At 38.6% G+C, this 27,024-nt stretch overlaps 1 protein-coding gene across 4 annotated transcripts in view; it reads right to left on the bottom strand.

Annotated features, from left to right (window-relative positions):
- Cdc16 (cell division cycle protein 16) overlaps window positions 1–27,024 on the bottom strand; it is a 300,876-nt gene that overhangs the window by 117,783 nt on the left and 156,069 nt on the right. For all 4 annotated transcript variants that reach the window (XM_067137914.2, XM_067137918.2, XM_067137916.2 and 1 more), the window contains exons 6-7: window positions 20,938–21,017; window positions 11,627–11,716 (exon numbers count right to left, since the gene is read on the bottom strand). In XM_067137914.2, the coding sequence (XP_066994015.2) occupies window positions 11,627–11,716; window positions 20,938–21,017 (170 nt within the window). The remainder of the gene's footprint in view (window positions 1–11,626; window positions 11,717–20,937; window positions 21,018–27,024) is intronic.

Genomic DNA, 27,024 nt, shown 5'->3' with positions numbered 1-27,024 from the left:
GGATCTACCTTTAGGGCTTCTGGGATAATGTTATCTACACCGGGTGCTTTGCCACTCTTCATTTGTTTCACTGCTTGTGCAATCTCTTGTCGTGTTGGTGGTTCTACCGAAATGTCTGGATCCTCCAAAATGGTTTCAACTTCTTCAGTTCTCGATTCCTCACCAAGATTATTGAGTACTTCCATGAAGTGAGGTCTCCATCTTTCCAATTGTTGTCTCTCAGATGTCAAGGCTACTCCGTTTGCATCTCTGATTGGTTTCTGCCCTGAAAAGTTCCTTCTCGAAAACTTTCTCGTAATGGCATATACCTCTTTGCTGTTGCCGACTCTTGCTGATTCTTCTGCTTGTGTTGCCAGTTGGTCTGTAAACACTTGTTTATTTCTCCCCACTTTCTTCTTAACCTCCTTGTTGGCCTCCCTGTATTTTACCATTGCTACTGCTTTCTGGTTTCTTGTTCTACTGGAGTTGACAAGTGCCTTGCACTCTCTTCGCTTTTGGCTTGATTCCCAAGTGTCATCCGATATACATTCTTTCCTCCCTGGCTCTCTGTAGCCCACTATCTCTTCACATGTGTCATGAAAGAGTTCCTTGACTGTGTTCCATTTGGTATTTACATCTTCATCTGGTTGTTCAGCAAGAGCTTCAAACCTGTTCTTCAAATGTACCTTAAATTCATTTTGCACTTCAATTTTCCCAAATTTCCCGGAGTTGAAACATTTAATTCGTACTGCTGCCTGTTTTACTGGTGCTGCCACCTTCAATCTAACATCAGCAATCATAAGGTGATGGTCGCTACCTACATCTGCTCCACGTTTATTTCTCACATCTAAGAGTGAATGTCTCCATCTTTTTCTTATCGCCAAGTGATCAATTTGGTTTTCTGTGCGGAGATCAGGCGACACCCATGAGATCTTGTGGCAGTTCTTATGTGGAAACAATGATCCACCTATAACCAATCCAAAATTACTGCATAGGTCTATGAATCTCTGGCCATTATTTCTTCTCCTATTCCATGTCTACCCATGATGATTTCTCTTCCTTCATTTTCATTACCGATTTTTGAATTTAGATCTCCCATCAACACCACCATGTCCTTCTTCTTTATCCCTGCCAGTGTTGATGTCAGCCTATCATAAAACTCCTCCTTCTCTTCCTCTTCTGCTACCTCTGTTGGCGCATAGCACTGTACTATGGTCACAGGTCTAACTTTGGTTCTTATTCGTACAGTAATTATCCTGTGTGATACAGGGGTCCATTCCATTATGCTATTTTTTGCTTTCTTTGTGAGTAAGACACCCACTCCACTTGAATGCTGATCATTTTCTTCTCTTCCAGAGTAAATGAAGACACCCCCCTCTTCTGTCCTCACCTCTCCGTAGCCTGTCCATCTTGTTTCACTCAACCCAAGTATCTCCAGTTTATACCTTTTAATTTCTGCCACTACTTCTCTCAGTCTGTCAGTTTCATACATAGTTTTAACATTCCAGAATCCGATTCGTGTTCTATATTTCATTGCAAAAGTCGTCTCCATAAAATCCGGTCGGTATAAATTTCGTCTGGTTTCTGTAATAAGTTTCATTCAGGTGTGCGAGTTATTAGCCCACAGCACCCTAAGTCCAGTGGAGGGGCTGCTTCCTGTCTGCGCTAGACCGCAGAATTTTTCTGTAGGGTTATCTCCCTTAGCTTTTAAAGATTCCTCTTTACCACAAGGCAGTGGTTTCTTCTTTATTTATCCCCAAGAAGAAGGGTTGCCAGCTTCGCCGTACCAAAGGACCCCTTCTCCGCCGTTGCTGCCGTTGAGGTCTTCACCAGAGCCCCGTTAGCCATCACTTTTCAGAGTTCCTGTAGGGCCTTCACAGCTACCATAGCGGTCATGGGGCACACACAGTCCCTACTGTACATCACCCCTACAGGCAATCCCCTACTTCATGCCGTTGCCCACCTCCCACGACGTGGACGAGGGGTTGGCCTTGTGGGAGGCACTTGATTGGTTAGTGTTTCAATAAACTAAAATGTGCGATCCATGTTGTTCTGATGATATTCTGGGTATGTTAGAAGAAGATTATGAAAATTATGTTTTCAGTGATGACAGTGATTTGCCAGGTGACAAAATACCAAAAGCAGTTTGAGTGGTGACTCATCAGAAAACGAGGATGATAAAAAGAAAGCGAAGCAAATTCTGGTGCCCTAAGTGTAACTGTGGCATTCATCCTACTTGCTACCATAAGTTGAAACACTTCTACAGGCCCATAGTAAAGGGGAGGAAAAGAAAAACTCTTGCAAGTGACTCGCAGTAAAGAATTATGCCCGAAGAGGAAATGTACATAGTTTTGGTTTTTTGTACATAACTTTCTGTTCTTTAGTTTTATGGTAAATATGTACTCTCTTTTGTTGCTAACAAAATGGTGAACATTTTATACACTTACCTTTTGTTTCGGTCTTTTATAGTTTTGAAGCTACGTACAGTGAAAGTTGAAACATTGTTTTTTTAAAAGTGAAAAATTGTAATTCACCACCCCCAATAAAAATGGAACCAAGATGTGTACCTAATATTATTACATAATCACATTCTCTAGTTTATACTGAACAAAAAGATATGTAATATGATATATTTTACTGTCATTTTGTATTTTTTATGAATAAAAAAACTTGTACTAAGACGTTACAGTCGCTTATCACTTAAGAGGTTTTTACGTATCACTTGGAGGGTTAAGGACATATAGAGAGTACATGGGCTAAAAAAAAGGCTAGTAGATGTTGATTCCATGTGGCAATATGTACTACCTGATACCTGAAAGCCTATTTTGTAAAATATTGTTTCCCGATATGCAAAGCATTTTAGAAAGATCATAAAAAGTCACTAGTTCAGGACTGGAGAATAGCACATTTTAAAAATGTACTTGGATTTTTTGAGAAATGCAAGTTTAATATACTAAAATGGTGACAAAATTAAATATATTTTCAAAATTTTTGAACTTATCATTCATTATACATTTGTTGAGGCAATAAGCTTGTATTTACAAAAGGAAGACAAGTTTAACCCTTGCAAGAAAGGAAGTCGTACACTGTGTCCTTTGGGCACCTATTCTTGGTCTGTGCCTGATGGTCTTCATACACATTCTGAGAACTCTTTTCAATTAGGGTTTCATGATGTTCTGTGAATGAAAGTTGACTTTGAGTGAAAGATGCTACAAGAGGTGAAGCACTGACTGATGATGGACGTAGCTTCTGCTATGTTGCAAATGGGCTGGGAAAATAATCCACAAGTGTGCCCTGAACTGCGGCATTATCGAGAACACAACACCTTTTGTGAACGGCGTGGATCAGGTCAGGGTGCCTGCTAGTAAGCTAAGTCTGTTTCTCTGTGATATTCTTGCCTTCCCTGCATTAAATTTTGTGGGACATGCTACACAAGATTGATGCTCGAGTATGTATCATATTTTAGAATCATCAACTTGAAACATTTGTATGAACACTTACAATGTCATAAAGAACTTAAAATAAACCCACCATAAGTCAAACAAGTTAAAACTTATCATAGAGTGCCAATCTGTGAAGTGGGTTATCAGTAATCTCACGGTACACAGTTGACACTACAAGAAACACTACAACCAACAAAAATAAATTACTCTGTTCAGAGCAAGCCATCAGTAAATCACTCTTAAACTAACATCTCTGTTCATCAGGGACCTTATTCTTGAAATTGGCGTGAGTGAACTTGCTAGTTTGTTAACACATGGGTGACGGGCCCTGAGAAATCCCGTAGTACGCACGCCAGCGGTAGGTGACGGGCCCCGAGAAATCTCGGTTTTGTTCACGACATTGCTTTCGGTCTTCCTGTGACATCTCTTGACCATATATTGAACTATTTCGAACTTGCACATTGAGTAGAATATATCGTAGATGTATATCTGCCACTTTTCTTTTATTCACGGCCTCTTTTATTCTTTGATTTAGTTTCGAAACATCGACTTTCTTTCTGCCGGTTCAGTCAATGACAAGATGGAGCGCCCTCGGAATACGGTGTTAGCTGACGACGATAAGAATTATATGCCGATGATTGTTCAAATTAATATAGTGATAATGAATTAGTGGAAACTGAATGTGAGAGTGATAGTGGAGGTGATATTCAAGCCTCTACACGCCGTAATTTACCTAGGGTGCTTATTTATTCATGTGACTCTGACGCCGACAACGATGTAAATATTAATGATGTGTTGTTGAATTAACACGCATTTGCTTGCTTATCTTAGATATGTTGAAGTACTACTAGGGGCATTGGTTGAGTACTCGTACCAACTTTAAAGATAAAATCTTGACTGGTTTAATATTTACGTACATTTTTATAATCAAGTGCACCCTAGTATGCTTAGTAGAAAGATGTATGGTCCACAGGGTATGTGACAAGCTCAAGCATCCGGTCAGCAATGCGTTAACATGCTTGTAATAGAAAAATACAGGTTAGTATTCGGAAACTCAAGAATAAGTATAAGTTCCCAGTTTCTTTAGCAAATGGAAGTGTTGTTCGAATACGTATGAGGTCAACTAGTGTGTTTAGAAACAAGCACACATTCTATTCTTTGTCAAATTCTTTTCTGTTATAATTTCTGTATGATGTGGATGTAGAGGTAATAGATCAGTCTCAGAACAGTCTAGAAGAGTGCACTGTTACTGTAACCTGTGGACACAACATGACAAGAGCACATTTGTGTCCTGTGCACTATACAGGCATGCTTTGATGAGTCATTACCGCTTTTGACCATACCTGCATAGTGACATTGCATCAGCAAGGCCTGTCTATGAGGGCGGTTGCCGGCTTGATTGGGGTACACCACAGCGATGTTGTCAGGACATACAGCCGCTATCGTGTAACACAAAATGTTCAAGATCATCCGCGGTCAACAGCAGCAGCTGACGACCGTTATGTGTGAATCCTGGCTCACAGGAACCTGGCAGACAAAGCAACAGAACTGCATAATGCCTTACAGCAGGCAACTGGTAGGGCTGTGTCTATGCAGACAGAGTCTCCACAGGGACTACCTACACTCAAGAGATCCTTGGCGAGCAACTGCACATACACCCCACCACCATGGCATCAGGTACAGATGGGCAAGAGAGCACTTGGACTGGACTCAGGAAGAATGGCGGTGCGTCCTCTCCACACATAAGTGCCGAATATGCCCGATACTGGATAATCATTGTAGGAGGGTTTGGAGAGGGCGAGGTAATGCAAGTTGAGTCCTGTACGCCATCCAACACTCCCATCATGAAGGCAGATCCATCATGTTTTGGGGCAGCATTATGTATGGACATTGGATACCACACATCATTGTAGAGGGCATACGACTGGCACACAATACCAAGATAGAATCCTCGGGACCATTGTTCAACCGTACTGACAACAATTTAAGAGTTATGAACTTTATATTGTTGGTCCGTATTGAACTGAGTTAACATAAAAGTAATCCACAGTAGAGTTTTCCACCTATTCAATACTAAGTTGTATTTACAATATTTACATTACATGGGACTAGTTTCAATCCTACTCGGGGTCATCATCAGCCATATTAAAACATACACAAAATATATGGCGAAATCCTAAAACATGTTTTCTAGCAGTAAGAGTCTTATCAAAAATATAATTTTACAATACGAAGTGTGGTTGAAATGTTGCAAATGAAAATGATATATTAAGTGTGATGTGAGTAATGCACAATGTCCGATTAACAAAATGTGTAGTTGATACTCTCTGGAAGAAGAGTTGACTAAACACTGTATCAGCTTAAGCGGAGAATTTGGCAGTTGGTGTATTGAGTAACCAAGCCGTGTTGATGGGCTGCATGGTTGATTGTTGTGCAGAATATGAAGTTTCTTAAATTCTTGTTGAGAAGAAAGTAGACACTGCGCGTAGTGATATTAATTGGTGGAATTTTCAGTTCATAGCAAAAAAGAGATTGGACCTATTAAAATTGAGAAAAGCCAGTGAAAAGCAAAGTGCGTGGAAAAGCAAAAGATTACCACAAAGTAAATGGACACTTACTGTACCTTGTGCTGTGATGTGTGTAGCTTAGCTGATAGTGTGTGACTGGTGGCGGAAGGGGAAATATGGGCGGGGAGGAGGGCAGGCGCATGCTGGTTGGGTAGAGTGGAGGTGGCTTGGGAGGGGATGGGGTAGGGGTTTGGAAGGGGGGATTTAAGGCGGAGCTGAAGGGTGCGGGAGAAAGGGTAATTGTTTCGGGAAAGTACCTTTAATTAAACTTAGGATTGAGTTCTGGTTGGCTGAATTATTGTTTCTGAGAAAAGTGGTAAATAAATCGTAAAGTATGTTGGGTTTCTCTGAGATTTCATTAATATTGTAATTGGCGTTAAAATATTGGTCTAGGTGTATGTAGTAATTTTCCATTATGTTGAGTAAAGGACCCTTATTTGCTAATTCTAGGATGTCCATGTCCTGTTCGATACTGGTAAAATTATGGTTATAATCTTGCATGTGTTGCCCGATAGCTGAAAACTTATTGTATTTTATTGCGTTAGTGTGCTCATGGTATCTTATATTGAAATTTCTTCTGGTTTGCCCAATGTAGGATTTTTTACAGGTATTGCATCTAATCCTAAAAAACTCCTGATTTAAAAAAAACTGCTGGTCTTGTTGATATGTGAAGTATTGTGTAAAACGTTCATGTTTTTATTGTTGGTTTTGAAAGCTATTTTAACGCCTTGTTTTTTGAAGATATTGGTTAACTTTTAAATATCATTGTTAAACATGAAGGTGGAAAATGTTAGAGGTTTAGTTATTTCTTTTTTGAGGGTAGTTTTAGGGCGATGTTTGTGTTTATTGATTATCCTTTCTATAAAACGATTGCTGAAGCCGTTGAATTTTGCAATACCGCGGATTGTGTTAAGTTCATTCTTTAGATCTTTCTAGGACATAGGCGTGCTAAAAGCTCAATGAACTAGGTTACGAAGTCAAATAAATATTAAAGTTTATTTATTCCACCTATTCAATACATAAAAAGAGATTTTAATAATGAATTAAATCTGTTAATCTCTTTTTATGTATTGAATAGGTGGAATAAATAAACTTTAATATTTATTTGACTTCATTGTACATTTCATTACGGACCTAAACATGAGAATGAGAACTAGTTTATTGTATGTAGTTCGTTTGTGGGATTGGAGGTGTACTGAATCATGGCGAATGGTGGAGGCTGTTTGAGTAGGTTTTCTGAATATTTTATAACTGAAAGAATCTGAGTTTCTAGTGATAGCTAAATCTAGAAAGTTAATTTTTTGATTTGATTTGGATTCTAGTGCGAATTTGATATGAGGATCAATATTGTTGAGTCATAGGAGGGTGGTGGAAGTGTTAATTGATTTTTCGTCCATGATTACAAAAACATCGTCAACATATCTGGCCCAGAAGTGAATGTTTTCAAATTCACTGTCAATTTTGGTGTAATTGAGGAAATCTAAGTATATTTCTGCCAAGATGCCTGAGGCCGGTGATCCCACTGCCAAACCATCCTATTGGTATATGATATTGTTTAAAGTGAAAAAGATATTGTTGACAATTAGCTTTAATACTGTGATAAAATCTTGTATCTCTAGTTTGGTTAAGTGGCTGTTTTTGTTTAAAATGTTTTTAATTATCGGAATTAATTTTGATTCTTGTATGCTAAGGTACATATTTACAATATTGAAAGAGTGGATCGAGTAATCAGGTTGCATACTGAAATTGTTTAGTTTTTCTATTAGCTCTGATGTGTTTTTAATAGACTTTTTGGATAAAAATTGATAGATTTTTCTTAAGAAACTTTGGATGAATTGTGATATTTTGTATAAGGGGCTTGGTCTACAGTTGATAATTGGGCAAATGGGAACGCCGGCTTTGTGTATTATTATTATTATTATTATTATTATTTTTTTTTTTTTTTTGCTAGTGGAGACGATGGGACAGGGAAGGGCTAGGAGTGGGAAGGTAGCGGCCGTGGCCTTAATTAAGGTACAGCCCCAGCATTTGCCTGGTGTGAAAATGGGAAACCACGGAAAACCATCCTCAGGGCTGCCGACAGTGGGGTTCGAGCCTACTATCTCCCGAATACTGGATACTGGCCGCACTTAAGCGACTTGTGTATTTTGGGAAGAGCTTTAGCAGTGGGGAGACCTGGGTTCATATGTATGAGTTTCAATTTTTCCTGTTCAATGAATAAAAATGAAGTGTTTCTAAGAGTTTAAGTAGTAGTTGAATTTTTTGGGTGGGGTCGTTTTTGATTATAGAAAAGGAGCTATCTGTGAAAAAGTTTTTTGTTTTATTAAGGTGTTCTTTTTGTCCATGATTACTGTAGCATTGCCTTTGTCAGCTTTGGTTACGATGAGTTCGTTGTCTTTGATTTTCTTTTTGAGGGCGTATATGCGCTTTTGTTCAGCTATATTTTCCTTATTATTGAGATCATTCGTGGGGTTGGTTAAATTGGAGAGGATGTTGCTCAGTTTCCTTTTAACGTCGGTTCTAATTTCATTTTGCGTATCTTCCGGCATTTTGCTTATGATTTAATTCTGTAATCATAGTGGTGGCTATGTTGAGGCTGTTCAAATTGGGCCAGTTGTGTTTCGGTCCTTTGGTTAAAGTTAAGTCACATTCTGCACAACAATCAACCATGCAGCTCATCAACACGGCTTGGTTACTCAATACACCAACTGCCAAATTCTCCGCTTAAGCTGATACAGTGTTTAGTCGACTCTTCTTCCAGAGAGTATCAACTACACATTTTGTTAATCAGACATTGTACATACCTGCATATTTTTATATATGTGTCAGTTTACTTTGTGTTCATTCTTACTGCCATAGCACTCGGTCCAAAACTGTTATGTATCACCAGGACCTACTGAATTCCATGAGTCTAAAAATTTTAACAACACAAAGCACCTTATTTGTACTTTTGTTCCAGAATTCTTAGCATTTATAATGTACTTATTAATTATTACTCACCTACATCACACGTAATATTACATTTTCATTTGCAACATTTCAACCACACTTCGTATTGTAAAATTATATTTTTGATAAGACTCTTACTGCTAGAAAACATTTTTTAGGATTTTGCCATATATTTTGTGTATGTTTTAATATGGCTGATGATGACCCCGAGTAGGGTTGAAACTAGTCCCACGTAATGTAAATATTGTAAATACAACTTAGTACTGAATAGGTGGAAAACTCTACTGTGCATTATTTATATGACAACAGTTTGGTGACAGATTCATTCTGCAAGATGACAATGGGTGCCCACACTGCTCCAATCCTGTGAACCTCTTCCTCAGGGAGGTCCACATCCATTGGACAGACTGGCCTCCAGTGTCTCTAGACATGAATCTGATTGAACGTGCCTGGGAGATACTGAAACAGGCAGTGCAACAACAAACAAATCCACCTCCCACCTGGGCAGAGGGCTGCTGTCATCAAAGAGTGATAAAGGATCGACCAGGACAGCCTCAACCACCTTGTGGACAGCATGCCATGATGGGTCTGATCACACTTCACCGCATAGGGTGGAGTAACACCATACTAAGAGGCAGAATCAGATTCCCATGTTCGATAGGTGGATGCACGTTGTTGAGGAATAGTGTTTGTTTTATGCCTGTCATTGCTTTTTCTTCACAACAATCGTGTTATGCATAACATAAAGTGTGTATTTACATCCCATACATTCCTTGGGATCATCAGCAACCTAGAAACCCAGATCTCCAGGTGCGCAAAACATTTTTTGAGGTGTGTTATTATTATAAATTAAGTTTTGGTTAAAATGAGAACAAAGCAATTACAAGTTATTATCCACAAACATTAAATTTCCTGGCAAAGTAAAGACATGGCATTATGTTATCATTAACAGTGAACTGTAAGCTACACCACACTCGAACTAATGCAATACTAGATATGTTGCACGCCTCGTGTACTGCCACCTTTGAGCGGTCTATCTTTGTGTATCTTTCCATTCATTCCTTTTCACTACCACGTGAACTCACTCTATCTGTCTCCGTCTCTCTCTCTCTTGTCGTTTCTATGTATCAGTCTCACTCAATCATTCCGTTCAGATCCAGTCTTTTTAATTCACACTCCTTCACTACCATATGCGTGCACACTATCTGTCTCTATTTTTCTCTGAAAGTAATACTCTCTGTGTATGATTTGCGTAGCATCTACATTCCAGTCTCGTTCGATCATTCGGACCCAGTCTTAGATCAAAGGCTTAATTTTAATGTGACAAGTCATTTCCTTATGTTTTTCCTGTATATTTTCTGAATTTTTATTTCCCTGTGCTTTCCCTGTTTTTCCTGAAGATGAGTACCCAGGTCATCAACGTGAGATGAGCAATTTTTGACTCTAGATGTGTCAAAAGATCGCTATGTTACAGCTGTACAGGAGGCATATAGAGAAGAAGCATAAAGTCAAAATTAGTGACTCGACAGTAAGAAGAAGACTCAGACAGGGAGATCTGTCTTCCAGAAGACTCCTTACTGATCCCTAGTTAACATGGCAGCATTGGTTAGCCCATCTTCATTTTAATTGAGAACATCAAATACTGACACTGGAGCAATGTCCTCTTCACTGATGAATCCTGGTTCAACCTCAGTTCTGCAGATGGAAAGGACCTGGAAGAGACCAGGGTAGCGTTATGCCAGTTGTACCTTCTCAGCAAGAAAATTCTATGGAGGAGGTTCCATCAAGGTATGGGGAGAAGGGGTCACTTTTCATGCCTGGACTAAGCTGGTGTTCATCGAAAACTAAATGCACTATCAGTACATACAGAAGACTCTTCTTGAAAGTCACTGTTTTTGCTCTCTGTATCGGAGAGAATACATGACAATGCCCGTCCTCACACTGAATGTCAACATTCCTACAGGAGACAGAAATAGTCATTTTGGACTGGCCCCACAAAGCCCCAACCTAAACATCATGAAATGTGTGAGACCAGCTTGGGTATAGAGTCCTTGACAAGACTGTCAAGCCTTGGCCGAATTGCAGGCAGTTTTTTTTATTTTTTATTTTTTATTAAATATTGAGACGCTATACCACAAAATGATCTCACCACCTTTACTGCCAGCATGCTGAATAGGATAAGAGCTGTTCTTATTTCAAATGGTGGCAATTCCCATTACTGAGTGTCCAGAGCTGTTTTCTAGTGGTTGTAGTACACTTTGTTAGTGGTCAGGAGTGCGTTAATGTGACTTCCTCCCATTCTACTGTACATGCCCTTTTCTTGGTTAAAATTATGGTTTTTGTTTAAATAAGAGTATAATAACATGTGATAAGAGATGCTGCAAGAATTCATGAAGATATTTTGTATTCTGAGTACCATTCTAGTACATTAAATTTTCATTTCTCCAAAATATCCAAGTATGACACTTTTTTTTTTAGCTTGTCAGTGTATTTTGTATTCAGAAGAAAACAATATTTCACTATGCAGTATTTGGTACTTAACAAATAACAGATAGATCAAAATTGAATTTGAAATCAGTATAGCAAGAAAGGTACAGCATTGGGAAATTATTCTAAAAACATATTCCCAAAATTACAATTTTCTGATTAATATCACCAAACTTTATCTCAGAATTCAAATTTACTTACCTATTACATAGTAATAACAGCCAACTGCAAACCATGAGATAGCCATTTCTGGATACAGATCCACTAGACGATGTGCAAGGTAGAATAATTCTACAAAAGATCAAAGAGAAGAATTATTACTACACATTATATTACGTCATACCGACACAGATGGGTCTTATGGCGATGATGGGATAGGAAAGGCCTAGGAATGGGAAGGAATCGGCTATGGCCTTAATTAAGGTACAGCCCCAGCATTTGCCTGGTTTGAAAATGGAAAACCATTTTCAGGGCTGCTGACAGTGGGGTTCGAACCCACTATCTTCCGGATGTGAGCTCAAAGCTGCGCGCTCCTAACCGCACGGCCAATTCGCCTGGTGTGTCAGGTTTGAAAAAGGAGAACAATACAAATAGAAAAGAGCAACTTACAGTGGTAAGAGCCCCCTTCCATGCACAGACATGCATACACAGGTAATTCAGAAATGAAAGTGTGTTAAGCCATAAAAAATGCTATTTTTATAATATTTAAGAAGCTGATGTACAGGGAGAATTATTTGATACCTCAACATACATTTTTCACATAGCTGCCTTGCTCATTTAGGCACATGTATCTTGAGACCAGTTTAACCCTTTCCTGCCCATATTAAAATGCATGTTTTCCCCAGAATTAAAGCAATTCTTTTCAGCCATCATTATGATAATGCAGATATTTATAAAAATGTATATTGTACAAAAACTAATGAACAATTAAATCGAAAATGTTTTCATCAAATATAAGGGAGAAATACTCTAATGCTGTACTAGCCATAGGAAGAGAATGGCAAGGTCCTGCCTCTTCAGTAAAGTCCGCCGGTTTGACGTAAGACAATGTATTTGTCCACTGAAAGTTAGGCCTGCAATCTATGTCATCACGCACGTGTACGTCGTCATTTCCTGAAATATCGTCACTTTCATTTTCACTTTCCACTTCATTGAGTTCACTTGAGCCACTACTAACAGTTCCACAGTCAGAATTATCGTTCACCAAACGTTCAATGTCGTTATCGCATAAAATATTTTCACGCGAATTAAACGTCGACGTGTTTGTTTACCATATGTCACTGCCTTCCGTATTTCGTGTTCTAATACGCCTGCTAAGGTTTTAAAAGAAGATAACTAATATCTTTGGTCTCTAGGAAGTGCACATGCTAGCAACAGTAAGTTATATTTGTCTATCGGCCGATAGATGGCTCATACATGCGACTAGAAGTACAAGTACGCTTTACTACGCTATGGGTGGGAGAGGGTTAAGTATTCCCTTGTAACAGAAAGTTGCTACCTGTTGCTATCACTAGCCCATGACAGCATCCTTTACATTGTCAAATAGTTTTCCAATGATGTGTTGCTCCATCTTCAGATCATCATCATTTCCCATTATCCAGCTGAACCCGGGTAGGGGCAAATATGGTTCCACTCCACTTTCTTCGGTCTTTCCACCACTCCTCCTCCAACAATGTGCCCCAGTCCAGGTTTCTTTCTATAATACTGCGTTGGATTGTGTTCTTCCATCTCATTCGTGGTCGTCCGCGGACTCTCTTTCCTTGCATTTGCATTTCCATCACCTTTTTTTTTTTGGCATTCTTTCATCACTCATTCGCTTTATGTGCCCATTCTCTATTCTATCATTCATTTTTCCCACTCCAATTTCTTCCCGGATTTTCTCATTCCTTATTTTGTCTCTTCTACTCTTCTGTATCATATTCCTCAAGAACTTCATTTCGGCTGCCTGTATTCAACCCTCATCCTTCTTTGACACTGTCCAAGTTTCTGCTCCGTAAGTTGTTATGGGTACGTAACACATCTTGTACATAGTTTCCTTTGCTTCCATTGGCACATTTTTGTCCCATAACATGTTTCTTACGCTATGATAGAAACAGCTTCCAGCTTGAATACTCTTACTAATTTCAGCATCCAGTCAAGCATTCTCCATTAATTCACTTCCCAGGTATTTGAATGTTTCCACTATTTCCAGAGGCTTGTCTGCAAGTCTAATCTGATCTTTCCCTTCTTTCTTCCCTCTAGTCATAATAAGAGTTTTACTCTTTTCTACACTTATTTTCAATCCATATTCTTCTATTTTCCTATTCAACACATCCAACTGTTCTTGAACCTTCATGTCCTCTTCTCCCCAAATCACAGTATCATCTGCAAATAACAGCATGTTCATTTCTCTTCCTCCATATGCTGTCTTTGCTGTTCTCATGATGTCACCCATTACTATTGTAAACAGGATTGCCGATAGAACACGTCCCTGTCTCTGCCCACTAGTGATTTTGAACCAACTTGTGTTTGCACGCAACTACAACATTCCTTGTACATTGCCATTATCATTTTATTAATCCCAGACCAATTCCTTTTTGCACCAGACTGTCCCAAACTTTAGTCCTGGGGACACTGTCATATGCCTTTTCAATGTCAATGAATGTCATCACTAGGGCTCAGATGTTTACCTAAAAATAGCCCAAATAAGCAAGCAAATATGACCTCAAAAGTGACAACCGAGCTCGATAGCTGCAGTCGCTTAAGTGCGGCCAGTATCCAGTATTCGGGAGATAGCAGGTTCGAATCCCACTGTCGGCAGCCCTGAAAATGGTTTTCCGTGGTTTCCCATTTTCACACTAGGCAAATGCTGGGGCTGTACCTTAATTAAGGCCACGGCCACTTCCTTCCCACTCCTAGCCCTTTCCTGTCCCATCGCCATAAGACCTATCTGTGTCGGTGCGACGTAAAGCAACTAGCAAAAAAGTGACGAAATATGACGTGAGAATGACAATATATGACCCGAGAATGATTAATCAAAATATGGCCATTTTAAAATAAGTTATAAATCGAAACGGCAATTCCTTTGATACATATTTGTTAAGTAAATTCTTTATTCTTACTTTCATATTAATTTTCAGAACATACATGTTTAGCAGTTATTCGCAGTCTATTATCCTTGATTCACTTATCAAACATTTGTGAATACATACCTATAAAGTACTAAGTTCGCTAAGATGATCAGATCACACAACATTTTAAAAGTCCATGTGATTGTTTTACTGGAAGTTCAACACTACTCTCACAATTTCAATACTTGCATGAATTTCTAAGCTAGCAGCTTCTAAACGAGTTATTGCACTCGATATAATTCCAAAGATCGACTTTATATGTGTCAGACTTTCTGACAAACTGTTGGAAAACAATTCCTGTGCAATTTTGACAGAAGAGCCAGAGTATTCCACTTGTATTAACTGCAGATGTGATGCCGAGAAGCAGTTTTGTGGATCCTAGTTCCCATTTGATAAGATGAAGTTCACTACGTACAACTACAGCTGCCGTTAAACTGCCGAAATATGACGTTTCTACGAATATAGCTCAAAATATGACCTTATGACAAAAAATAGCCAAAATATGCATTTATATAACAAATAAAAATCACTTAATTGTGACGATAATCACCTGATTTGGACCAAAATCCAATCAAGCAAGAAAATAGTGACAAAGAAAAATTTATGACTTTTTCTAAACATCCGAGCCCTAGTCATCACCATATCATTCCCATACTCCCATTGCTTTTCCATTAGTTGTCTCATAATGAAAAAGGGCTCTATTGTTGACCTTCCATTTCTGAAACCACACTGATTTTCCTGCATCTGATTTTCAACCCTCAAGCTTATCCTACTTTGCAGTATCTTCTCCATTATCTTAGCAACAAGGGATATCAGAGTAATTCCCTTGTAGTTCTTCAATACTTTCTTATTGCCTTTCTTGAAAATTGGGATGATTATTCCTTTCTGCCAATCCTCAGGGACCTCCTTATTTTCCCAGACAATCCCGAGAACTTGACAAGTCCACTGCAGGCCATTTTTTTTTCTGCTAGTGGCTTTACATTGCATCGACACAGATAGGTCTTATGACGACGATGGGATAGGAAAGGCCTAGGAATGGGAAAGAAGCAGCCGTGGCCTTAATTAAGGTACAGCCCCAGCATTTGCCTGGTGTGAAAATGGGAAACCACGGAAAACCATCTTCAGGTCTGCCGACAGAGGGTTCGAACCCACTATCTCCCGAATGTGAGCTCACAGCTGTGCAACTCTAACCACATGGCCAACTCGGCCGGTCACTGCAGGCCTACAGCTCCAGCTGCCTTTATCATCTCCACTGAAATTTCATCTATTCCAGCTGTTTTTCCATTCTTCACCTTTCTTACTGCCATTTCAATTTAATTCATTGTACATTTTTTTATCCATTTCTTCTTCAACTAATTGCCTTTCCTTGGGGTCTGTTGAATGACTGTCACTAGTTCTCATGTTCAGCAGCTTCTGAAAATACTCTCTCCATCCATTTCTTGTTTCTTCTGGCTTTGCTAATATTATGCCGCCTCATCCTTCACAAATCTGGTGTTTTTTTGAACTCTATTTTTGTTTCTTAAGATACCATACAATAATTTCTTGCTGCCCTGCATATCATCTCTCAATTTCTGTGTGCATAAGGCCCAGCTTTTCCTCTTTTCTTCCTCCACTACTTTCTTGGCCAAATTCTTTGCCTACACATATTTTCTTCTACTTTCTTCAGTCTTAGATGTTTTCCATGCTTTCGATGCCATTTACGTTTCCTTCACTTTAATCTTTACCCTATCATTCCACCAATGTGTCTCTTTGTCATATTTCCTGATGGTCTATCACATACCTTGTCTGCACATCCAACCAGTGCTTCCTTAAATCTTTTCTATTCATCTTCAACATTCCCCATCTCCGTCCTGGGTACCAAGGGTATTCTTCCCCTTTGAAATTCCATCTTGTATGCTTTTCTCCTTCAACTTCCATATTTTAATTCTTTTCTCTCTTCTTAATTGGGGTTTTCTCAATCTTTTCTTCAGTTTTCCTATCACAACTCTATGATCTCCACCAAATGCTTCTTCAGCACAATGGAGCACGTGTTTCGCATGGACAGCGATCTTTTGAGGTCCGCATTGAACTGGGAATGTTGTACTAGTTAACATCTTAAAGGACCGATTGCTCGTTTCCACCTCACTAGGATTGCTCCATTAAAGCGACTCTGAATTATTTGAATTTGAATTATTTTAATACGATTCTACGTCACGTTTTAAGAAGTGTGTTAAATTAAGCTAATGTTTCTTCAAGACTATTTTATTTTTAAGTTGTTGTTCTTTTAAATCCACGTTAGTTATTAGTGAGCAAACCGGTTTACATATGTTTTCATCAATTTAAGGTTTAAGACTCGCAAGTCTCGGACTTGTAGAAAATATGGACTTTGAAACAGTATAATTGTAACACAGTTTTAGGTTGTTAATATAGTTTTAAACTGTGTTCAATTTGACGTAGATAAACTTATGTGATTGCAAATTTTTCCAAGAACTTATATCAGCTGATGATGACGCAAAAAGGGCGTCAAAACTAGTTCTGATTGAAATATATGTTGTAATTTCATCTAAACAACAGTTTTTATGTATTGAATAAGGTGGATCCAAATTACAATAAAAGTTGTAAACTCAAATTTGTCACCACTTTCTCTGTTGGTATAGACTGGCTAGGGCTGCAAACTTCATTGAAAAATAGGGAAAATCGCACAGTGCGCCAGATACATTTCAATTAGTCACAGGGTGATTAATCACGTCGTACCTTGCAGAGTGTGTGAGATGCTAGAGGCCTGTTGACCGCTTTGTTGCACTCTGCCCAATAGTCTTGAAAAGCCGGACCTAACCCAGCCAGACCAATAATCTTTTCTCATTGTTCAAGTCTTGTAACTAGTTCCTAAGTTGGCAGCTTCGCACAAGCCGCTACGACATCGTTCGAGATGCGCCGCATTGAATTTCTAACCTCTGTGACATTGTCTGAGCTGACTGTGAGCTGCGGGAGCCGCACCGTGTTGGGTATCTAAGCTATCGTTTGCAAAGGGTCTACGGAATCTTTTCCTAAATACAGGTTATTGCCGAAATATCCACGTACATCTTTAATTTGCAATAAGAGAACTGAAAGGTTTTCAATTATTACGAAATGAGTATAGAAATGTGAAATGAAATGGCGTAAAAGTCACACTTTTTAATATCACTTCGAAGGCCTATATCATGGTTGCAATATTTTGATACCGGTATGTATAGTATGGGCTAAATGGTTAGCACGTGTTGGCCTTTGGTTCAAGGGGTCTCGATTGGGTCGAGGATTTTAACTTTCCTGAGTTAATTCCAGCAGTTAGTGGGCTGTCTGTTTGCCGAATTAAACATTAGAATTCATCTTAGGTAGGGCCGCATTTTCATATGCGCGTAGATCGCCTATCACGCGACAACTCAAAAGACCTGCACCCGGCTCCGGTGGCCTTGCACCATTATTGTTCTTGTTTTAATGATAATAATAATGATAATATATTTACCAAACCAAACCCCACGGCACTTAATGCCCTTGAAAGGGCTTTGGCCTGCCCAGCGACCGCTGCTCAGCCTGAAGGCCTGCAGATTACAAGGGGCCGTGTGGTCAGCACAACACATCATCTCGGCTGTTATTCTGGGCTTTCGAGACCGGGGCTGCCATCTCACCGTCAGATAGCTCCTCAATTCTAATCACGTAGGCTGAGTGGACCTTGAACCAGCCCTCAGGTCGAGAGAAAAATCCCTAACCTGGCCGGGAATTGAACCTGGGGCCTCTGGGAGAGAGGCAGGCACGCTACCCCTGAGCCACGGGGCCGGCAATAATATATTTACATAACGAAGAATGTCCCAATACAGTACCCTATTTTATTATTTTGCTTTTCCCCTATTTTTTATGTTGCCCGCATTTATAGTTTACCCGTATCAGTCATCATTTCCTCCCTGCCCCCTGAAAAACGATGCATCGAGGTTTTACTGTATATGTTATGATCACCCCTGAATAATGATAGGTTCCAAGAAGGACATTCCAGGAATAATTAATGAACAAGGGGAGTGTGTATGTGAGGATCTTCAAAAGGCAGAAGTATTCAGTCAGCAGTATGTAAAGATTGTTGGTTACAAGGATAATGTCGAGATAGAGGAGGAGACTAAGGCCAAAGAAGAAATAAAATTTACATATGATAACAATGACATTTACAATAAGATACAAAAGTTAAAAACTAGAAAAGCGACTGGAATTGATCAGATTTCTGGGGATATACTAAAGACAATGGGTTGGGATATAGTACCATATCTGAAGTACTTATTTGATTATTGTTTGGTCGGAGGAGCTATACCAGATGAATGGAGAGTTGCTATAGTTGCCCCTGTGTATAAAGGAAAGGGTGATAGACATAAAGCTGAAAATTACAGGCCAGTAAGTTTGACATGCATTGTATGTAAGCTTTGGGAAGGCATTCTTTCTGATTATATTAGACATGTTTGTGAAATTAATAACTGGTTCGATAGAAGGCAATTCGGTTTTAGGAAAGGTTATTCCACTGAAGCTCAACTTGTAGGATTCCAGCAAGATATAGCAGATATCTTGGATTCAGGAGGTCAAATGGACTGTATCGCGATTGACCTGTCTAAAGCATTTGATAGAGTGGATCATGGGAGACTACTGGCAAAAATGAGTGCAATTGGACTAGACAAAAGAGTGACTGAATGGGTTGCTATATTTCTAGAAAATAGATCTCAGAGAATTAGAGTAGGTGAAGCTTTATCTGACCCTGTAATAATTAAGAGGGGAATTCCTCAAGGCAGTATTATCGGACCTTTATGTTTTCTTATATATATAAATGATATGAGTAAAGGAGTGGAATCGGAGGTAAGGCTTTTTGCGGATGATGTTATTCTCTATAGAGTGATAAATAAGTTACAAGATTGTGAGCAACTGCAACGTGACCTCGAAAATGTTGTGAGATGGACAGCAGGCAATGGTATGTTGATAAACGGGGTTAAAAGTCAGGTTGTGAGTTTTACAAGTAGGAAAAGTCCTCTCAGTTTTAATTACTGCGTTGATGGGGTGAAAGTTCCTTTTGGGGATCATTGTAAGTATCTAGGTGTTAATATAAGGAAAGATCTTCATTGGGGTAATCACATAAATGGGATTGTAAATAAAGGGTCCAGATCTCTGCACATGGTTATGAGGGTGTTTAGGGGTTGTAGTAAGGATGTAAAGGAGAGGGCATATAAGTCTCTGGTAAGACCCCAACTAGAGTATGGTTCCAGTGTATGGGACCCTCACCAGGATTACCTGATTCAAGAACTGGAAAAAATCCAAAGAAAAGCAGCTCGATTTGTTCTGGGCGATTTCCGACAAAAGAGTAGCGTTACAAAAATGTTGCAATGTTTGGGTTGGGAAGAATTGAGAGAAAGAAGAAGAGCTGCTCGACTAAGTGGTATGTTACGGGCTGTCAGCGGAGAGATGGCGTGGAATGACATTAGTAGACGAATAAGTTTGAATGGCGTTTATAAAAGTAGGAAAGATCACAATATGAAGATAAAGTTGGAATTCAAGAGGACAAACTGGGGCAAATATTCATTTATAGGAAGGGGAGTTACGGATTGGAATAACTTACCAAGAGGGAGAAGGGGAGTTACGGATTGGAATAACTTACCAAGAGGGATGTTCAATAAATTTCCAATTTCTTTGAAATCATTTAGGAAAAGGCTAGGAAAACAACAAATAGGGAATCTGCCACCTGGGCGACTGCCCTAAATGCAGATCAGTACTGATTGATTGATTGATTGATTGAAATACTTACACAAGGTTACATCTTGATGAGTGCTCATCTGTTTTCACTTAACGCTGGGAACACTTTCCGTGATCGTATAAAACAAGGAAATTAAGCAGAATACGCCTGCCGAAAAGACTGATAATATCGTTTCTTAGTTGAACACATTACAAGCACTACTAAATCAATTAGAAATTCATCACACAATTCCACAAGTTTCAGAATTACCGCCAATGTTACACATGCAAACAAACAAAGCCTTTCAGCTGCTACAAAGCATGACACAGTTACTAAAGTTGTTTTATATAAATTCACAGCCTGCTACTTGTTTGGGAACATCTCATTGAATGAGTAGCAGTTGAGTTAGAACAGGTGACAAAAGCACGGTGATAATCGATAATGTGATTATCGATACATTTACCGGTCGAATTTCAAACACTGCATCTCGTATTACCAACTACTATCGAAAGTGAAACAAATCTGATTTGACCGCAGAAAGCGAAACCAAGCGCGGATATTCAAAATCCATACAATAACGTTCATCCGTACAACCATAAAACACACTCAAAATCCGTACATTTTCCAAAAAAACTCGGAACACTTGGCAGGTATGAAAAGGGTATTTGATATAAAACAGAATTACTCACGATTAGACCTCTTCAGCTCCACCAGACAACCTATATGTACAGGCAAACAACTACTGTGGTATGGGTCTTTCTTCAACACTCTGAAAAGGAGAGAAAGTAACAAAAATCAGATAAAAATAAAATATACACTTTAGATTGAACCATGTCATTTCAATAGCTATTACTTTGGATGCATGGTGAGATGGCCGGGCGAGCACTTAGGTGGGGAGAGAGAGCTCCATCCAGTACACTACTAATCTGTACTTGAAACATCGATCTGCTTACCTTCTGCCAAAAATAAAAGTTTTCAAGTGTATCTTTTATCACCCGATGATCAAAGTCATCTATTTCCGCTTTCAAGGATTCGGGTCGTGGCTGTTTTTTGCCCGGCCTGGACAAGATACCACCCTCGTCACTATACTAAGTTCATTTCTTACACGCTGCATTGTCCGCTCCAAAGCATTACAGTACTTCGCTGCCCTTAGGGCTAGTTACTGGCAGAAAGATACATTTACTCTGACCTTTATCATCACATAACTTTATAATTATTTTTATTAAGTTTCTAGCCTCACTGAGAACTTTTTACTCCTAAGTCTCTTTGTCGCCATATTATGGGTATATTAGACCTAGTTCGCTATGGCCTGTAATAAGAACTAGAAACTATAAACGACATAAAAAGCATCAATGAACAATGACCTATTACTCCTTACAATGCACTGATTAATACATCCATTCCCACTTATGTTAGCCTGCAAGAGCTTCAGAATACCTGGGTCGAACGTCTGCCCTGCCCAAGGGCTTGCGCAGCCATCTCTTCGTACAGCCACAGTATATATTGCCCTAAACTACAATACAAAGCTGTCAGACATTCTCTTCCACTTCTTTACTTACCATGACTGACTACTAGCGACTTTATAATACCAATTTTTCTTACCCTACATCACATGTAGGTCATTAAGATACGGAAAGTAGATAGGAAAATAACTTTCTTTATCGTAGATATTACAATAATGTTATCAAGTTATTTGTTTAACATTTCTCAAATTGCTATCCAAGTAGGCAGGTTCAATTCCACATTAGTCCAGTGGTATTTGAATGTACTCAAATACATCAGCCTTCAGTCAGAAGGACGAATTTCTAGCACCTTGGCATCTTTGAAAACCATAACATTAGTTAGTGGAATGAAAATGAAAACCTACAACCTGTTTTCCAGTCATTGACCGGGTCAGGGATGTAATGAATGAAGCAGATACAGGCTGCTAGTACGATGGGGTCGCCACTCCCAAAGTGATTTATTAATGAAATAGATGCTATGAAATGAGAATGGAGAGTGTTGCTGGAATGAAAGATGACAGGGAAAACCGGAGTACCCAGAGAAAAACCTATCCCGCCTTCACATTGTCCAGCACAATTCTCACATGGAGTGACTGGGATTTGAACCATGGTATCCAGCGGTGAGAGGCCGACACGCTGCCGTCCGAGCCACGGAGGCTTTAGTTAGTGGAATATAAAACCAATAATGAAACATCACTACAGATTTTAAAAGATGGAGAGTTGCTGCATTTAAAATCAGTTATTTTGGGAACAGAAAGTCTTTGAATAACCTACTTCATCACCCAGGACAGCTCAAGGTACCATAAACCACTTACCACGACAACAGATCTAACTCCCAAGGCAATGTTTTTTTTGTTATCGTAGAACTGGCTGTCAGACTTCCACTCACATGATTGCTGAGTACAGGAAGTGAACGTCACACCAACTGTGCTGGATAGCTGCCTTTAATAATACAAGTTGCTTAACATCTTTTGTTAAATAATTCAACTTCTTAAAGAGGTCAGTGGCTCTATTTCTTTCCAGTCTGCACCTCCTTCTTAGTCTCTTTATTTCTCTATTATAATAAGGTGGGTCTTTACCATTCCTTACCACCCTTAAAGGTACAAACCTGTTTTCGCATTTCTCAACAATTTCTTTAAACCCATCCCAGAGTCTGTTTACATTTTTATTTACCGTTTTCCACCGATCATAGTTACTTTTTAGAAACTGCCTCATACCTGCTTTATCAACCATATGGTACTGCCTAACAGTCCTACTTTTAAGTCCTTCCTTTCTATCACATTTATTTTTAACTACCACAAAAACAGCTTCATGATCACTAATACCATCTATTACTTCAGTTTCCCTATAGAGCTCATCTGGCTTTATCAACACGACATCCAGGATATTTTTCCCTCTGGTTGGTTCCATCACTTTCTGAATCAGCTGTCCTTCCCATATTAACTTATTTGCCATTTGTTGGTCATGCTTCCTGTCGTTTGCATTTCCTTCCCAATTGACATCTGGCAAATTCAGATCTCCCGCTACAATCACATTTCTTTCCATGTCGTTCCCCACATAGCTCACTATCCTATCAAATAATTCCAAATCCGCATCATTGCTACCCTTTTCCGATCTGTACACTCCAAATATATCAAGTTGCCTATTAACTTTAGAAATGAGCCTTACACCTAGAATTTCATGTGTCTCATCTTTAACTTTTTCGTAGCTTACAAATTCTTCTTTCACCAGAATGAACACTCCCCCTCCCACCATTCCTATCCTATCTCTACGATACACACTCCAGTGCCGTGAGAAAATTTCTGCATCCATTATATCATTTCTCAGCCATGATTCAACTATTACAATATCTGGTAAATATATATCTATTAAATTACTTAATTCTATTCCTTTCTTTACAATACTTCTACAGTTCAACACTAACAATTTTATGTCATCACTACTTGATTTCCAGTTCCCTGTTCCCTTATCACCGCTCCCTAGGCCATCCCGTTTCCCTGAATGTACCTCCCTATTACCCTTCCAAACAAATTTCCTAACTTATACGTACCACTGCGGTTTAAATGAAGGCCATCTGAGCGCAGATCCCTATCTCCTACCCACCCATTAGGATCTAGAAATTTCACTCCCAGTTTCCCACATACCCACTCCATAGTCTCATTTAAATCCCCAATCATCCTCCATTCATTCATACATGTTTCAGTAACATTATGCATTCTCTTCATCAGTGAGATCCAATCAAAGAATAAAAACAATATAACACTATCTTTTGTTTAGCCCATAATTTAAAGAAGTATTATGTCGTAATTCACCATGTCAATGAACAAACAAACATTAGTGAAATATTTTGAAAATTATCATTACATAAAATTTTTAATATTTTGATGATTGCGAATGAGAATACCTAAATAAATTTAAGATCTTCAAGTTTTCTTCCTTAAACGATTAAATGCTAGTTTATACAATGGGTTCTCACCTGTACTTCTTCCATTTAAACTTGATTCAAAATCATTTTCTTGAGCAAGATAAATTTCTAAACCTTCTAAAACATTAATGAATTTTCCCTTTTTGGCCGAATGTATTAATTCCATGTCATTAGAAATGTCTGTCTTCTTTTCAACCCTATGTTCTCCCATTGCCAAATATCTTTTATGTCTGACTGCAAATGCTCTCCCATTAAAATACAAAGTATAAGTGTTATTTTTTATATCCACCTATTCAATACAAAGAGATCTAGTAAATTAAGAATTAAATCTTATCATAAAAAGTTACAAGGTACATGTTTCACCCATTTTAAGGGCATCATCAGCCTCAAACTCAAACCTAAAAGGTGAATAATCAGGATCCTGATTTTTCTTACAAATCGTAAAAAGAGGATATCAATGTAGGTGTTTGTCTAACATAAAATTATTAGAATGTCCTTGGTTAAAATCTTAGTATCAAACACATCGGCACAAGACTTCCACAACAACTATAGTAAGTACTCTTTCCATACACACACTACTGGCATACTTATATCACCCTATCTTTACAGACTACAACATCAAACGTAGACGAGAGAGGTGTTGCCACCAACTACTTCTAAATACAAGTTCGAGACCCGCTGTTTGCTATATTGAAACTTGCCATAGTATATCACAAGTTGGGATATATAACACAACAAAATTTCTTCATGACAAAGGCCCATATCAATAAGACGTACACCAGTTTCAGAATGTTCTCGAAGATTACCTTACGCAGCTAAAATCAACATAACTTAGAAGTAAAGGAACTGCACAGAGGACAGAAGAATGGAATCTATGTAGCATGAATTGAAAATTTTAACAAGTGTCTACCTACACGTACCATTTTAATGTGTTGAAACTTTTTAAATGTTATATTGTGGCCTGTGTGTTTTAATATGTTTTACATACTCATGTTCTAATTTGTAACTTTTTACCCTGACTACTGATATTTTAATTATATGCTATTGTATACATTTCCATCCCCCATTAGACATCCGGATGCCTAATACAATAACAACTTGTGAATTGTCTAATGGCTAAAACAAATCATATACTAGCTGATGATGGCCGTTAAAGAGCCGAAACCGGTACTAGTTTAATCTATTAAAATAAATTGTGTATTGAATGGTGGAAAAACACATTTCTTATCGACACAGTCATTTACAGAGCCATGAAAACAGTGATGATATTGTACAATTCCAATCGGATCTGGATAGTATAGCTCTGTGGTGACAGGTAAATAAAATGTATATAAATATTAAGAAGTGTAAATATATAAGACTAAGCACAGCTAAACAACCACTCCAGAACCAACCTACTCTATGTGGAATCCAACTGCCGACTTCTAACTCCATCAAACTGCTCGGTATTCACATTACGGACAATCTGAAATGGAATAAACACGTGGAGGAAGTGAAGTGTAAGGCATACAGAGTGCTGGGTTTCGTCCGTAGATGTCTCTCGGGAGGAAGAAGTAAAGCCCTATGAACGGCTTATATTTCCCTAGTGCGGCCCATACTACAGGGAGAATAATTTAAGTGTTCAGACTTCTTCTCGCATGCCATGGGAAGTCCCGAGCGAGCGCCATATGGTTTCTACAACATAAGATTATGATATGGTTTCTGTCAACACGGCAAGATAAGTAGTGTTCACTGCAGCGTGCAGCCGTTTAGCACTCTGACCCTCAGTTAGTTAGAAAATATTGGACTTTTAAGGTTGTGAGGTTATTATCACGACGGTTAAATACACTATAGTGCAAAGAATATTTTTGGTTGAGTGTTCTTTGCACAAGAAGAAGAAACCTTCCAAAATTCTGTAGACAATTTCCCGGTGCAAAAGTACCATCAAAACGTTACGTGCATCAGCTCGTTTACAAGTGGCGTAGTACTGGTTCCATAAGCAATAAGAAAAAAGTGAAGGAGAACAGCTCTCACACGGGAGAGGTTAGAAGATATACAGGCAAGACTCCAGGTCAGTCCACATAAGTTGCTTCGGAGAGTAGCTCAGGAAAGTGGTATTTCACCTTCTTCAGCACGTATTGCAACAAACTTCAATCAATGAATATTCAAGATAAACTTAAATATTATAACTGAGCGGTCTGCCTATTCAATCTATATATATGAAATAAGAGTTTTGTCTGTACATTGCTCAGAATTTGAAAAGAATGGTATTTCTGTATCGGTCATGTCCACAGTAACAAGAAAATGCATTTTTTACTTTTCCGTAATTTCTGTCTGTCTGTCTGTACCCGCATCAATAGAAAGCGGCTGAAGAGAATTTAATGAATATCGGTATGTAATGTCGGGTGACGAACCACTGCAATCTAGGCTACAAATTATTTTATTCACGTTGAGTGAAATAGTAGTTTAGGGGAAGGCCTGAAATGTAATTCTCAAATAAGTTATTTATGTTATTAGTGGTCGTATCGATAAATACTATATAACTAACATAATTTTAGTTATGTCGTAAGTTAGTAGTAGTTATTAAATTTCCGATCACTTATGTCTTATACATTGTTACCGCACCGCATATAATCAGAGATATTCATGAATTTGGATTTTTGGTCCTAAGTCCATATCAGCGCCGAGTCACGAGAAAACGGGTAAACAGAATTTAGTGAAAATCGGTGTAAAGTCTGAGAATAAGGAAATGCAGTCTATGGTATAAATAATTTTGTAAGACACCCTAATATCACAGAGTCGAAAGAAAACTAATGTGAAGGCCTGCAATATAGAAAGCTCATAAACTTTATCAACAATAACATTACATT

Source organism: Anabrus simplex, chromosome 1 (genome assembly GCF_040414725.1).
Source record: "Anabrus simplex isolate iqAnaSimp1 chromosome 1, ASM4041472v1, whole genome shotgun sequence".
In the NCBI taxonomy this organism is placed as follows: domain Eukaryota; kingdom Metazoa; phylum Arthropoda; class Insecta; order Orthoptera; family Tettigoniidae; genus Anabrus; species Anabrus simplex.
The sequence above is the reverse complement of the archived record's forward strand: the minus strand, read 5'-3'. Positions and strand labels throughout refer to the sequence as shown.